We start from the raw sequence: 13,268 nt of genomic DNA, 5'->3' as shown, positions 1-13,268 counted from the left end.
GAGGATCGCAGCCATCGTTGGAATTCTGAGAGGAAGTGGGTGACTTTCAATCTGCCATATGAACTTGAGACTATTTTTAGCACGCAGATTCACATTTGTATGTTAGTACTGATCATGTATTAGCTTATTTGTTTGTTTCTGGAAGGACTTTAGCTCCTGTTTTTGAATTTAGCCCCTATTTCCATGGCCAAGGAAAGTTCAGTCAATATTTGTCAGGGGTAGGGGACTCAAGTCGCATGATTGATGATTGGACACAAGTCTCAAATTTGAGGACTTGCGACTTGCTTTATTAACACTGATAAGACTCGACTTGACTTTGACTTGAGGCAGATGACTCGAAAAGCCTTTTTATTTAGCTGAATCGCCTATTTGCATTATTGTAGATATTGAGCATGAACAGTTAACGTTTTGAGACATGATAGGGTGACTCCTAGTGAAGTGTGTGCAACCCAGGCTTTAAAGACAGTGTCTACCAGGACCTAGAAAACGATGCAAGACAGGATTGAGCTGAAAGCTTGTTGAAAGCATTTTCCTATACCTGCGCTGAGCTTGAGTTGAGCTTAATATTACCAGACCGTTTCTGATTTAGACAAGAAAGCTTATGAATTGACAGCTTTTCATGACAGAGCTTCATTATTCTGTTTGCAGTCCCTCACTAGTTCAAAGTCAATGTAACTCAACCACAGCAGAATGGTCTCTCCTTCTCTCCAGTCAACTGTGTGACAAATGCAATCCTTCAAGATCAGGCAAACAAGATGATATTTTTCCTTGATGATGCTTGACGTTTGAACAATTTCAGTGTTCTAAATGAATGGATGTATTAGTCTACACAATCCACAGCAGAAGAAAGTAATCATCAGATAGAACTGTTTTGTGTTGCCGTTTTCTCATGACATGGATTGCCATTGTAACCCTTTCTCTAGTGTTTTAAGCGCTTCTTTCATGATGACTTGATTTGTGACTTAATTGACTTGTCTTGCTTGACGTTTAGCAGTGACTTGACTTGGCTTACTTGAGTCTAAACACAGTGACTTAGGACTTGCTTGAGCCTTTAAGTTTAAGACTTGAGACTTGCTTGTGACTTGCACATGTGTAACTCCCATTTGATATTTGTGAACGTGAACTAGTTCCTCCCAAAGCCACAAACCAGAGATGTGAGACTCAAATTTCTGATGCCATCCACAATAAAGTCTGGGGCTGCTTCATAGACAATGAATGTGAAACTAATTTTGTAGTAATATTTAAATACCCAAGTAAGCTTTATTCTATAGTGACCTTTCATATCTGAAAAAGAAAATGTACCTGTATACTAGGGTTGGGCGATGTCTACAGAATTGGCATATGACGATGTCCACAGTGAAACATCGTAATGGACAAAGATAACAGGTGGGATAAATTACTGCATTTTGCTGTCATTTATGGTTGCGCTAAGTTTCTCTCCTCTCGTCTGTTTCACCACAGGTGGCGCTGAGTAATCCTTGCATGTGTGAGTGTGTCCTCTGAGTGGAGCAGAGGAGAGACAGTGAACCACGTGAAGTACTTGAGTTGATGACAACTACAGTCATTGCGTTACTGTAAGTGCAATAAAAGCTTCGTGAGTAAAAAGCAAATAAGAGTAATTTAATCCATGCAAAAGATGGACAGACAATGGGGGGCTTTTAAAACACAATGTTATGATAGCAGAGGCTCAGTGGTTGATAACCGTCAGCCATTGGCGATGGACGATGGCATTGCCCATCAGCCCAACCCTACCGTATACTCAGAACATCCCCCTGAGTGTTCTCAGTGTCATCTATAACATCTTTCTCAATTCATTGTTTTTGGAAAAGCTCCAGACATTATCAGATGACATCACAAATTTGAATTTTAGCAAAATAATATTTGGATTTGGGAGAGATTTGTTCATGTTCACTAACATTTTGAACCATCTTAGAGCATGGGAATAATATGTATTCATTTTTAAATTGGCTGTAGTTTCCCTTTTGCCATAATGCAACATGTAAGACATTGTACTGATAAAATGAACAACACTGTTTTTGCTTCTGTTGATGTCTGTTGAAACAATCTGAATGAGAAAAAAAAAAAGTTCTCGTAAAGTATTCTGTTTGAGCTCTTATTTGGTTGATCAGCTTCAGACCCACATTATAATTCAATATGGCTGTTTATTGGTTCATTAATTCTTAAACTTTAAGGATAACACAGATAAAATGGCAGTAGAAAAATGTATATAATGATTCAGTGTAAAAGAAGTTGATATAATGGTACTTTTACATACACCTTCTGGTTTTTGTACATTCAGAACCCCATACATTAATGTGAAATGTCTGTAGATATGTTGGGGAGTTGCTTGCAATTACTGTAAAATAATGTTTATATGAAGTAAACCCCATACATTTATGGGAAAAGCCTGTAAATATACTGGAGAGTTGCTTGTAATTACTGTCGAATAATGTTTATATAAAATAATGATTATTAAAATTATGTTTTTTGAAACTATTATCACATGATCTTATTTTTTTGTACAGTGTAAAACCAACATTTAGCGATGTCGATTGTCTAACCTTGACCAGGATCAAAAACTCACTGTATTACAGATTACACAAACACACTATTGATACAGATGAATCAGTTCACATAGATAATCACTCTGAATGTCAATATAATTATAATTAGTAATAAAGTCTATCTCAGGTCAGCTATACATTATTATTTACAGGTTTCCATTTAATAGTCATACACTCACCTGGGGGATACAAGCCCGGTCTAACTTGTTCCCCCGGTGATGGGCTTTATAGCTGCATCATTACCTTGGATACTATGTAGCCATGTATTAAATATTAAATATAAGATAACAGCATTAAATAATGAAAATAACACAAATATGTACACCTTACAACTATTAAATAAAGGTAAAATTACTGACAAAATTATATTCTATATTAAAAGATTTTGCTGTTAGATATAGTGACCATTTAAAGCACAACTCATTTATTTAATGTAACATGCAAGAGGCATATGTTACATCTAGAGATGAACAAAATGATCATAGGCTGATAAAATGAACAAAGTTAAAATAAACAAAGTTTTTTTTTTTTAAATATTTAAATATTTCAGAACAACCTTACTAACTTCTGTCTCCCTCTGGAAGACCTTCAGACACATAAATGATATGATATGATATGAATGATGATATAAACTGTGTAAATAAGACATATAAACCTGTACATTTGTTTTAATGCCACATGTTCCTTTCGGTGTATGTTTTTGTTGTAAAAATGCTTTCAAGAAAATTCATTTTTTTAATCCTTATTTTCTTGATTAATTTCTTGTAGTTCCAGTAGTTTATAAATGGTGTAAATGAGATTGTATATTTTTTTAAATGCCACATGTTCCTTTCGGTGGTTGTTAGTATCTTGATTTACAGATTGTGAATGAATGTTTTATTGATGGTTTTCTAGTTTTAAGTACTGAACATATTAATGTGTAAAAATGGTGATTTGTATATTGTAAATGTGTATGATGATTTTGATTTAATGAACTGAGCAAACCTGAGTGACAAATAGGGAACTGTTTTGGCTCATTTTTTTCATTAACTCAAAATAATTTTGTTTTAAGAAGTTATATTAACTGGCTTTAACCAGATAATCCATAAAGGAATACCACATGATCTGTGTTACATGGTCAAGTACATGACCGTTCAGCATGAGTACTGCATCACTTAAATTTCAGTTTTATATTTATAGAGTGTGCTTGTATTTCTGATATTAATTAAAAACAAAACAGGCATTGCTTTTATAGTCCATGATTTTTGATATGGCACCTGCAACTTAAACAAACAAACAAACAAACAACAAACAGACACACAGTGCATCTAAAAGTACAGATTTGACAGGATAAATAGGCTCAAGTCATATAAATTAATAGAACTGTCAGTTTCTGTCTTTTTCCTGACTAACTACTCACTTAATATCGGAGCAAAAGCATTTATGAGGAAATCCATCTCTGTCTCTTTCTGTATGTTCGTTTGGACGCTGCAGATAAACTGCTGTGCTGTCAGTGGGGCCTACATTAGATTACCAAATCTGTGTGAGAGATTAATTCACCTGACTAAATTAAATTTACATTATTAACAGAAGCAAAATTGTTATATCATGTACTGTATCAGTTGCTATGACAACCGAGGATAAAACCCTGCTGGCGTACACCACGCCCCTACTTCCGCTCATGAGCAATCGTCATCACGAAATAGAAGAAGGCAAAACATTTCTTTCCCCACTAGATTAGATGACCCAAATATATCTTTCACTTTTACATAGCAGTCATACATCCATGATGGCGGTAGGAAGTGGAGACGCGTCGTCCATATTTATATACAGTCACTGTTCACAACCGGTCCTGGTGAATTACTTCACATAAAATAATATGTGTATAATATGTGTTACTATTAATTGGCTTATGATGACAGCGATCAGGAGGTTTGAATCAAATCAACACGAATGTTAATATTTCATTATTATTTTTATTTTATATAGTATTTGACATTTGTATTATTCAAAAAGAATGAGGGCGCAGATGGATGTTGGTGCAATAACTTATCGCTTCATGACTTAACTGACTTAACTGGTCAGAAATTATCCTTATAGATGTTATAGATTAGTTTTAAAGAGCCATGCATGATGATGTTTGATGTTTGGTTACACTTGGCTAATTTTTATCAACAACAACAAAAAAAAAAAAGTACCCCGGAAGCTCTTCGTGCTCGCGCCACGTCAGAGCTACAACACTGTTATCATCATTGCAACCAAAGCTGAGGAAGACTTGCTTCAGCCTTCAGCATGCTGTACCTGGGACTGAGCTGTTTGCTGCTCCATGTGTTTGTGGTGTTTGGGACTGAGCTCACATTTGAGCTCCCCGACAATGACAAACAGTGTTTCTACGAGGAACTAGAGAAAGACGTGAAGTTCGACATTGACTTCCAAGTAAGTTACTCTGCAGGCTTCATCACTTCAGTCTGTGTGTTTGCAGGACGCTGCCCTCTGTCATTTGTTATTTAAGTAGTGTCTGTCTCCTTTTTTTTTAAAAAAAAGGAGGAACATGCAAAGTTGAAGTTAATACATGTTTTACATTTTTAGTTCGGTGGTCATTTGGTAAGTCAGCTGACATCCCCATTAATTCATTTAACTGCAATAAACATCAGAAACTCAGATTTAGTTTGAAAAGTCAATGGTTTGGTAAATGTTATCTCAGCCAGTGTTACCTGGTTTGCTGCATAACCAGTTTCAGTCAGTTCAGCACCACACAGCCCAAACATGTTACAAACTGATGGTTACAACTAAACATATGTTACAACTGCACTCTACTATCTTGGTGTGTCATTGTTCACGTCATTCACACACAGCTTTTTTTTAATCTGTGTTTTGTATTTTCTTTTCTTTCAGGTGATTTCAGGAGGGAACTATGATGTGGACTGTTTTGTCACAGATCCTCAAAACAATGTGTTGTATAACGAGAAGAAGAAGCAGTACGACAGCTTCTCTCACACCACAGCTATGAAGGGAGTCTACAAGGTCTGCTTTAGCAATGAATTCTCCACGTTTACACACAAAATTGTGTATCTGGAGTTCCGCCATGGTGACGAGGAACCTCTCCTCCCGAGCATGACCAGAACCACGGCACTGACTCAGGTACGTCTGAGGAACTTATACATGAGGAACAAGGCGTTCAAAACTCTGTGGCCTTGCTGCTCATTCTGTTTTGTCTGAAAAGGCATCTTGTGGGCAGGCAAACAGAAAATAAACAAAACCATTATACATATTTTCACATGCAAGATAAAACTGGTTAAAGAGACATTTGTGATGATTACAAAATAGTAAACAACTATAAAAATTATCTGATGATAATGTGTCTACTTGACTGTACTAACTAATCAGGAGATGAGACGAGCAAGTCCAGAAACACTGTTGATGTTCCATCATTATTTCAGAAGAGGGACAGTTTTTTATTAAGTCCACAAGGTGGAACCAGACTTGTTTTGAGTCAGAGTCTCAACATGATGTATAGGGCTGGGTGTCATTTAAAAAATTACAATACCAGTACCCCTGAAGTGATACCAGTACTAATACCAGTACCCTTAACCCTCCTAATTGTTAGAAAAGGGTTTACACACCTTTAGTGTTCGTGGGTCAAATTTGACCCGTGTTTGAATTCATTAACAAGCACTGAAAAAAACACTAATTATCATCCAGTAAAATGTTTTATCTGCTAAATGACTTATTATTCATCAGTAACCATAATATATATACTTACTTTGATATTTTATTATATTTTGTACCTTAGACCACATTTAACTTACAATGTACAAATAATCTTTAGTTTAAAATAGGCACAGTTTGGCATCTATTTTATAGCTTATGATGAACAGAACAGGCAAATAAGACCATGAGATGATCTGATAAACAAAATAACTCCCAAAATAACTTTTTATATTTTCTTCGTTTATATTTTCTTATACGTTAAAATGAGCAATTATTATAACATCTGTTGTGTTATGGGTCAAAATTCACTGCATATACTTCCCTATGAAAAAAGGAGAAAAGTCAATTTGATTTCCAAAAACAAAATTTAATTTGGTCAATCACACAACAAGTGTCATCTCCGGCATAGTGTGTGTGTGTGTGTGTGTGTGTGTGTATGTCTGTGTGTGCGTGTGTGTGTGTGTGTGTGTCTGTGGGGTGTGAGTGAAAGAGAGAGTGGGGCATGTGTACGTGGGATCATATTTGCTGTGTGCCGCTCTCCAACTGAATTCAAGTCAATACGCTTTCTTGGCATGAAACATAATTTTAATATTATTACATAATATTATTATACTATTTATATACTTTTATACTACATGTTATTTTTATAGGATTTCATTACTATTATTTTTGTTTTGTTGTAATTTTTGTTATTCATAATGGTTTGGCAAAATGTCTATGTGTTTCTCTGCATAAACAACCCATAATTACTACCGGGTCAAATTTGGCCCATAACACAACAGATTTTTTTATAGGCATTAAAAAAAAAAGATAAAGAAAAATGACCAAAATGTGTTTTATTATGTTCAGTAGAACATTGTAGACAATGTAATGAAGCCTTGTTTTGATCAGAAAAAATTAGTATGTTTCACACATCTAAACTTTAAATTTGACCTGAACACAATAGGAGGGTTAAAGTGAGTCAGTACCAGTAGAGTACTTCATTCGATACCTTTTTTTCTCTTCTTCATTTGATACACATCATGTGAATGGAAGCATTCAGTTGCATACAATACCGCCGCTCCTCCCCATCTAAGTGATTTTTACACAAATACATTTTAAAAGTGTTCAAATTATTAAAATATTTATTTTTGTGACATCTTGGCACACTGAAGTACCAACTCTGTCAAATACACCGCGCTCAACTTCACCACCACAGACCATATGGGTTGTAGCTGCTGCGGTAGTGGGCCAATCACACGTCGCATTAAATCAAAGAACGTTTGCAGTGATTGGCTGCAAGCAAAACCATACAAGTAGTTATTTTTTCTAGATCTGGATACAAAAAGGATCAAATGCAGGTATCGTTTGACTGGACTAGAGTATCGTTTCCATACTACAAAGTACTGGCTTATTTCGGTCAATACCTTAAAGGTATTGAGTACTGATACCCAGCCATAATGATGCACCAGAAACATTGTCTTAAACATGGCTGAATCTTATTAGTATTCTCCTACCACACAACATCTGTATGTGTCAGGAAACACTTTTCGAAAGGCCAGTCCATCTCAGTTTTGTACAAAACGTAAGTTAGAAATAGTTAACATTTTCATAAATAAAAAAATAAATTCATGAAAAAATAAAACAAATTTGACATCATTCCCACCAGGTTGCCCAAATCAGCCCACCTCCATATTTATGTGGTTATGGTATACTATACTGAGTAGTGTGTAGTGTACATCCTAGACTTGCTGGGAAAAGTTTTGGAACTTGAAGTGAATTCAGAAGCAGTTTTGTGGGCACAAGTCAGTCTGGTGTGCGTGTGCGTGTGCGTGTGCGTGTGCGTGTGCGTGTGTGTGTGTGTGTGTGTGTGTGTGTGTGTGAGAGAGAGAGAGAGAAAAAGAGACACCCACCTTCCACCGTAACTTTTGCCCCAAGCCATTACTTTGCTCTCGATTAACTTGCGTTGATCTTTCTTCTTTCAGCTGGAGTCGACTTGTGTCTCCATTCATGAGATCCTGAAGGTGGTGGCTGAATCCCAGACGTGGTACAGACTACGAGAGGCACAAGACCGAACAAAGGCAGAGCACCTCTTAGAGCGGGTTACCTACTGGTCAGTTGGAGAAACCGTTCTGCTGTTTGTCATCGGCATCGGTCAAGTCATGTTGCTTAGGAGCTTCTTCAGTGACAAGAAAGGCTCTGTAGCAGCGATGACTTAACCATGTAGTCTTGAAGACGGGTGGAAACCTGATGTTAACGTAGCAGTGCATCTGGAGATTAACACACAACTTGTAGTATCAGCAAACCCTTTTTTAAAGGGATACTTTGAGTTATTGTCTTTCTTCCGGCTTATTCAGTGTGAAACCCTTTTTATGTCTGTTTGTTTTGTTCTTGATGTGCTATACTGAAAAGAAACACCACTCATCATACTTGTGTTGAAAATGATATTGACATTGTTCAATCTTGCACAGATTATTTATTATATTTTTATAGAGGTATGATAAAGCAGTTTCAGTTAGATCTACAGTATCTGTTCATGACCCAGATTGCCTTCAGACTGGATTTTCATCTTGATGCCCAGCAGTTACAGTGAAAGTTGTGGCACACAAGTAGAAACCAAAGAACTGTTGTTTGTAATTGTTAGTTTTAGTTTTTTTTATGGTGTTTAGTTTGATGTTATCATCTTAATTTATGTGCAAAAGTTGTTCCCGTCCATGCCTTTTTTTGTCTGTCATAAAAAGTGCCTTAGGTTTTTTTTTCTTAATTTCCTACAAAAGTGAATGTTTACTGTGTATGTTTGTTTGTTACGTGCCATTCTTTTGTTACTGATTGATTGGATTCTTAGTTTTCATTCATGCACATTTCGAGGTGTGCTGGTTTTGTCTGTGTTATTCCACAAGGAGACATGTTTAACGGACATTAGAAAGTAACCTATGGAAGAGGATTAGGGCCACATGGGAAAAATTTATTTGAGTTCTGACTTTAATAATTTTTTCATGTGGTCTTAATCCTCTTCCATAGTAACCTGATATGTTTTCAGTCCTATTTGTTAATTTGTCTGTTTGTTATCTGTAAAACATGTCAACAGATTTAAATAAAATTTAATGGAAAGACATTAATTTATGTGAATTATTTTAACATTGTTGGTGCTGTGGCTAAAACATTAAAAATTGGGAAGTATAGCTTTTATCCTGTTTTCTCTGTACCCTTGTTATAAACTTGGTTTTGTCAATTAAAAATACATAAGTAGTGTCATTATGAAAAGTGACATTATACAATAAAGTTTCATAATGTAAAATTAGCATTAAATTGTGAAATAAATAGGTTTGAAAAGGCATTTTGAAATAGCAATTTCTATTATGAAATAATAAAGTCCTACTGTATAAATATGGGAATCTCTTGGAAGATTTAAAGATACTATTGATTAACGTTATGGTCATCAGAGTGTTTTCTGTCAGTTTGGTTTGACTGATGGTGACAGAATAGAAAATAGAAATACCTGTCAGTTTGGAATATAGCACTTGTCTATTTCATATGGAGAAAAGCTAAAATACTAGAAGCAGTATACTCAGTGATGGCTGAGTGATGAAGACCCCTGCGTCTTATAACACATACAGGGAACATCATGCCCCTGCTGGCTAAGGATCAATGCCTGTCAGAGCCGTCTCCCCTGTGTCAAATCATTATTGTGAGAAAAAAGAATAAATATTCCTTTTAGGCTAATGGACAACCAGTTCTCTGCTTAATAAGAGAGGACAGGCATTTCAAGCTGAGGAGAATGTGATGAAGGCTGTAGCTCCAGATCAACAAATAACATACTGCTGCAGCTGAGATTAAGTGTCAGCTTGGCCTAACTGTGTGCAGCGGGGAGTCATACGCTGCACTTTCACACGTGTGTCACTCTACTGATTGGCCTTTCATTGATTGTGAAATTAGTTTAATCAAGCTGTTTACATGCATCAAAGAAGGCCCTATTTCCATTTTGCATAATTGAATATGTTATCATGCTCATAAGATTGGTCTTTTGGTTTCTGCCATGAACTGATGACATCGCTCTATAATATTTGGTTCCCTGTTACTTTTCAACAGTTTTGTCAGTGTTGAGATGGATATTTAAAACATAAGACATACTGAAATAGCAATGAAATGATTCACTGTATGAAAATCATCTTGAGGAGACTTGAAACTTACTTTGGACTGGATCATTTATTGCAGTGTGAGATACGTGCAACGCATGAATAAACAATTAAGAGGAGTGCTGTCTTACTCCTGATTTTTGCTTTTGAGGATTCGGCACCCATCTATATATATATATATATATATATATATATATATATATATACATACAGACATACATACATACATACTAGGGTTGAGCATGTTGGTTAATTATGTAATTCATCACAGTGATCATGTCTGTTATTTTTTTGGTCAAGTTTTTGGCTATTGGGTTTATTTAAAATAAAAAAGTATGGTGTGTGATGGGCTTTTTGGAGACTGAAATTTTAAAGTTGGTAACCAGAGCCTGGCTAAAAACTGTGTGATCATGATGTTTAGCAAGTATAATGTTTACCATGTTCATCATCTTAATTCATGCTAACATTTGGCAATTAGTACTAAAGACAAAGTACAGGTGAGGCTGATGAATGTCATTAGTTTAGCAGGTATTCTGTATTGGACAGATTCAAAATTCACCAACGTTATGATAATTTATCCTGAAGGGAAAATGAATGCATGTGCCAAATTTCATGGCAATTTATCCAATAATTGTTGAAGCATTTCACTCAAGACATGAATGTGAACCTCACAGTGATGCTTGAGGAAACGGTTCATCTAAGTCATGAGGATTGATCCTCTGGGCACCATGGATATATGTACAAAATTTCAAGGCAATTCATCAAATAGTTGTTGAGATATTTCAGTCTGGATAGAAGTGGTGGGTATTTTTCAGTAGACCTTGGAAAACAGGACTAAGAGCACTGATTAAAAGTATAACTGAAATCTAGAGGAAGTATTTGTGGTGAATTATATCTATCATCTATATCTATCTATCTATCTATCTATCTGTCTATCTATCTATCTATCTATCTATCTATCTATCTATACATATATATATATATATATAAATATATAAATATATAAATATATATATATATATATATATATATATATATATAAATCAACTAAACCTATGTCCCCAACAAATCTAATCCCAACATTGTTGCCTTTCTATAAAACCAAGAGGCTCACCAGGGAGAAACAGAGCTCCCTGTGAGTCAACGCAAATAATGACTCACTAGTGGTGGTGGTGGTGCATCAGGGGTGTGATAGCATTTAAAAAAATTTTTTATATATCTAATAAAGATAAGTTAGGATTGTTATCTTTGGAAACAGAAATATACACAAATAATGTATTTTCCTCCACTAGCTGAGTCATTCTGCATTTGGGCTGAAAAAAGCAGGGTACTGCAGGTACCAGTGAAAGGAATGAATATGATAAAATAAGTTCAATTGATTTGAATAAAGTACAGAGGTTTGAATAATACATCCATCAGGGTGAAGTCTCACCATGAGCCCAACCGATGCACATCATAATACCCTGAGAAAGGATTTAACTACTATGTAAAGTCTGTCTCCATCTCAATGATTGTGAAGTTAATTTACATAGATTATGTTACAAGGTAATCTACAAGGAACGTGTGTTTCTGCATATTTTATTGACCAGTGTAGTATGTTATCAGATTATGTTGAATTGTGTTGGAGCATAAACTGAGTCAGGTTCAATGTTTTTGCTGTGTGGCCCAGAACATTTCTTAATCATGACCTGTGGTTGTAGGCTTTTGAAGCAGTGCTAATATCAGCCTGAACATGTGCTTAGATGATGCACACTATCTGTCTGTTTGTCTGTTAGCAGTGTACACAGTATAAAGCCGTGCACAACTAACTTGCATGACAATTTGTAGAAAGGCCTGCCTTTAAAAGGAAGATTCATACAATAACAATAATTTTACAACATTAGGGCGCTTGAGACAGAATTTCATTAACACCGAAATTTGGTGCAGTAAAACACAGGCAGACCAAATTACCACTGAGCAAATACAGTGGCCACATAGCCAGAATCAATGACTAAAATGCTTATATTTGGCTTCACTTTGAAAGGGCATATCATTACCCTTCTCGGCTAACCTCATTAAACCAAAAGGTGTGATCTTTTCTCATCACATAGTCTCTCTGTACTATTTGTCATATATTAATCATATCATGGAGGACTGCGGTTATTTCTGTCATTCATGAGTTCGCATTTGAAGTTCTTTTTAATACATTTTGTTTCTGGCAAGAAGACTATCAGGGTACGGTGTAGAATTTAGGATGATGATATAAAAGCTCTTCTCTCAGGGATTTAGCATCAATATTGGGCAAGAAAATGAAGCAAGGACACCACAGTGAAAGAGCTTAGGTTGGTTTGTATGAACATGAAGAGCACTGGATACAAATTCAAGGTTCAAATATAAAATTGTGGCTGGCCAGCGGAGGTTTGGATACAGTGTAAGACTCTATGCATTAAGAACAACAGTATTAGAGTAATATGATTTCTTCAAATACGTGCCTCTTCTTGACAAATTGCTATTTACCACATCAGTTATGAATGCTTAATTGTTTTTCCTCCATCGAGCATTAATTAATGAATAATTCAAAGGCTTTTCTTTCTTTCTGTCTTTCTTTTTGAAGATCAAACACACGACTGGGTATTCAGTTGTATGACACAACTTCCCTTCAAGGGCTTATGATGAATGAAGCCGGAAGACCAGGGTGACAAATAACAACATGTTTTAGGTCAGCATGTTCCCTTCCTTACTGGCCATGAGTTGAACACCACTCAACTATCTATTCTAAATTGCAACCAGGGAAATTAATCCATCTCAGTGAATCACAACAGACAAGGACATCACAGAAGAAGTGGCTAAAGTATTGCTTTTCTAGATCCTTTGCAGGTAGAGTAATAGTCTGGAAATGTCTGAGTTTCTTAATATGAGG

General features: G+C 35.7%; 1 protein-coding gene across 1 annotated transcript; it reads left to right on the top strand.

Moving 5' to 3' along the window:
* Nucleotides 1–4,749: 4,749 nt before the first annotated feature.
* Nucleotides 4,750–9,415, top strand: LOC137185590 (transmembrane emp24 domain-containing protein 3-like). Its single transcript, XM_067593807.1, has 3 exons — nucleotides 4,750–4,979; nucleotides 5,439–5,684; nucleotides 8,219–9,415. The coding sequence occupies exons 1-3, from the start codon at nucleotides 4,836–4,838 to the stop codon at nucleotides 8,450–8,452; spliced, it is 624 nt and encodes a 207-aa protein (XP_067449908.1). The 5' UTR covers nucleotides 4,750–4,835; the 3' UTR covers nucleotides 8,453–9,415.
* Nucleotides 9,416–13,268: the final 3,853 nt, after the last annotated feature.

The sequence above is a fragment of the Thunnus thynnus genome, chromosome 1, assembly GCF_963924715.1.
Source record: "Thunnus thynnus chromosome 1, fThuThy2.1, whole genome shotgun sequence".
NCBI lineage: Eukaryota > Metazoa > Chordata > Actinopteri > Scombriformes > Scombridae > Thunnus > Thunnus thynnus.
Note: the sequence above shows the minus strand (reverse complement) of the source record. Positions and strands in the feature narration are given on the sequence as shown.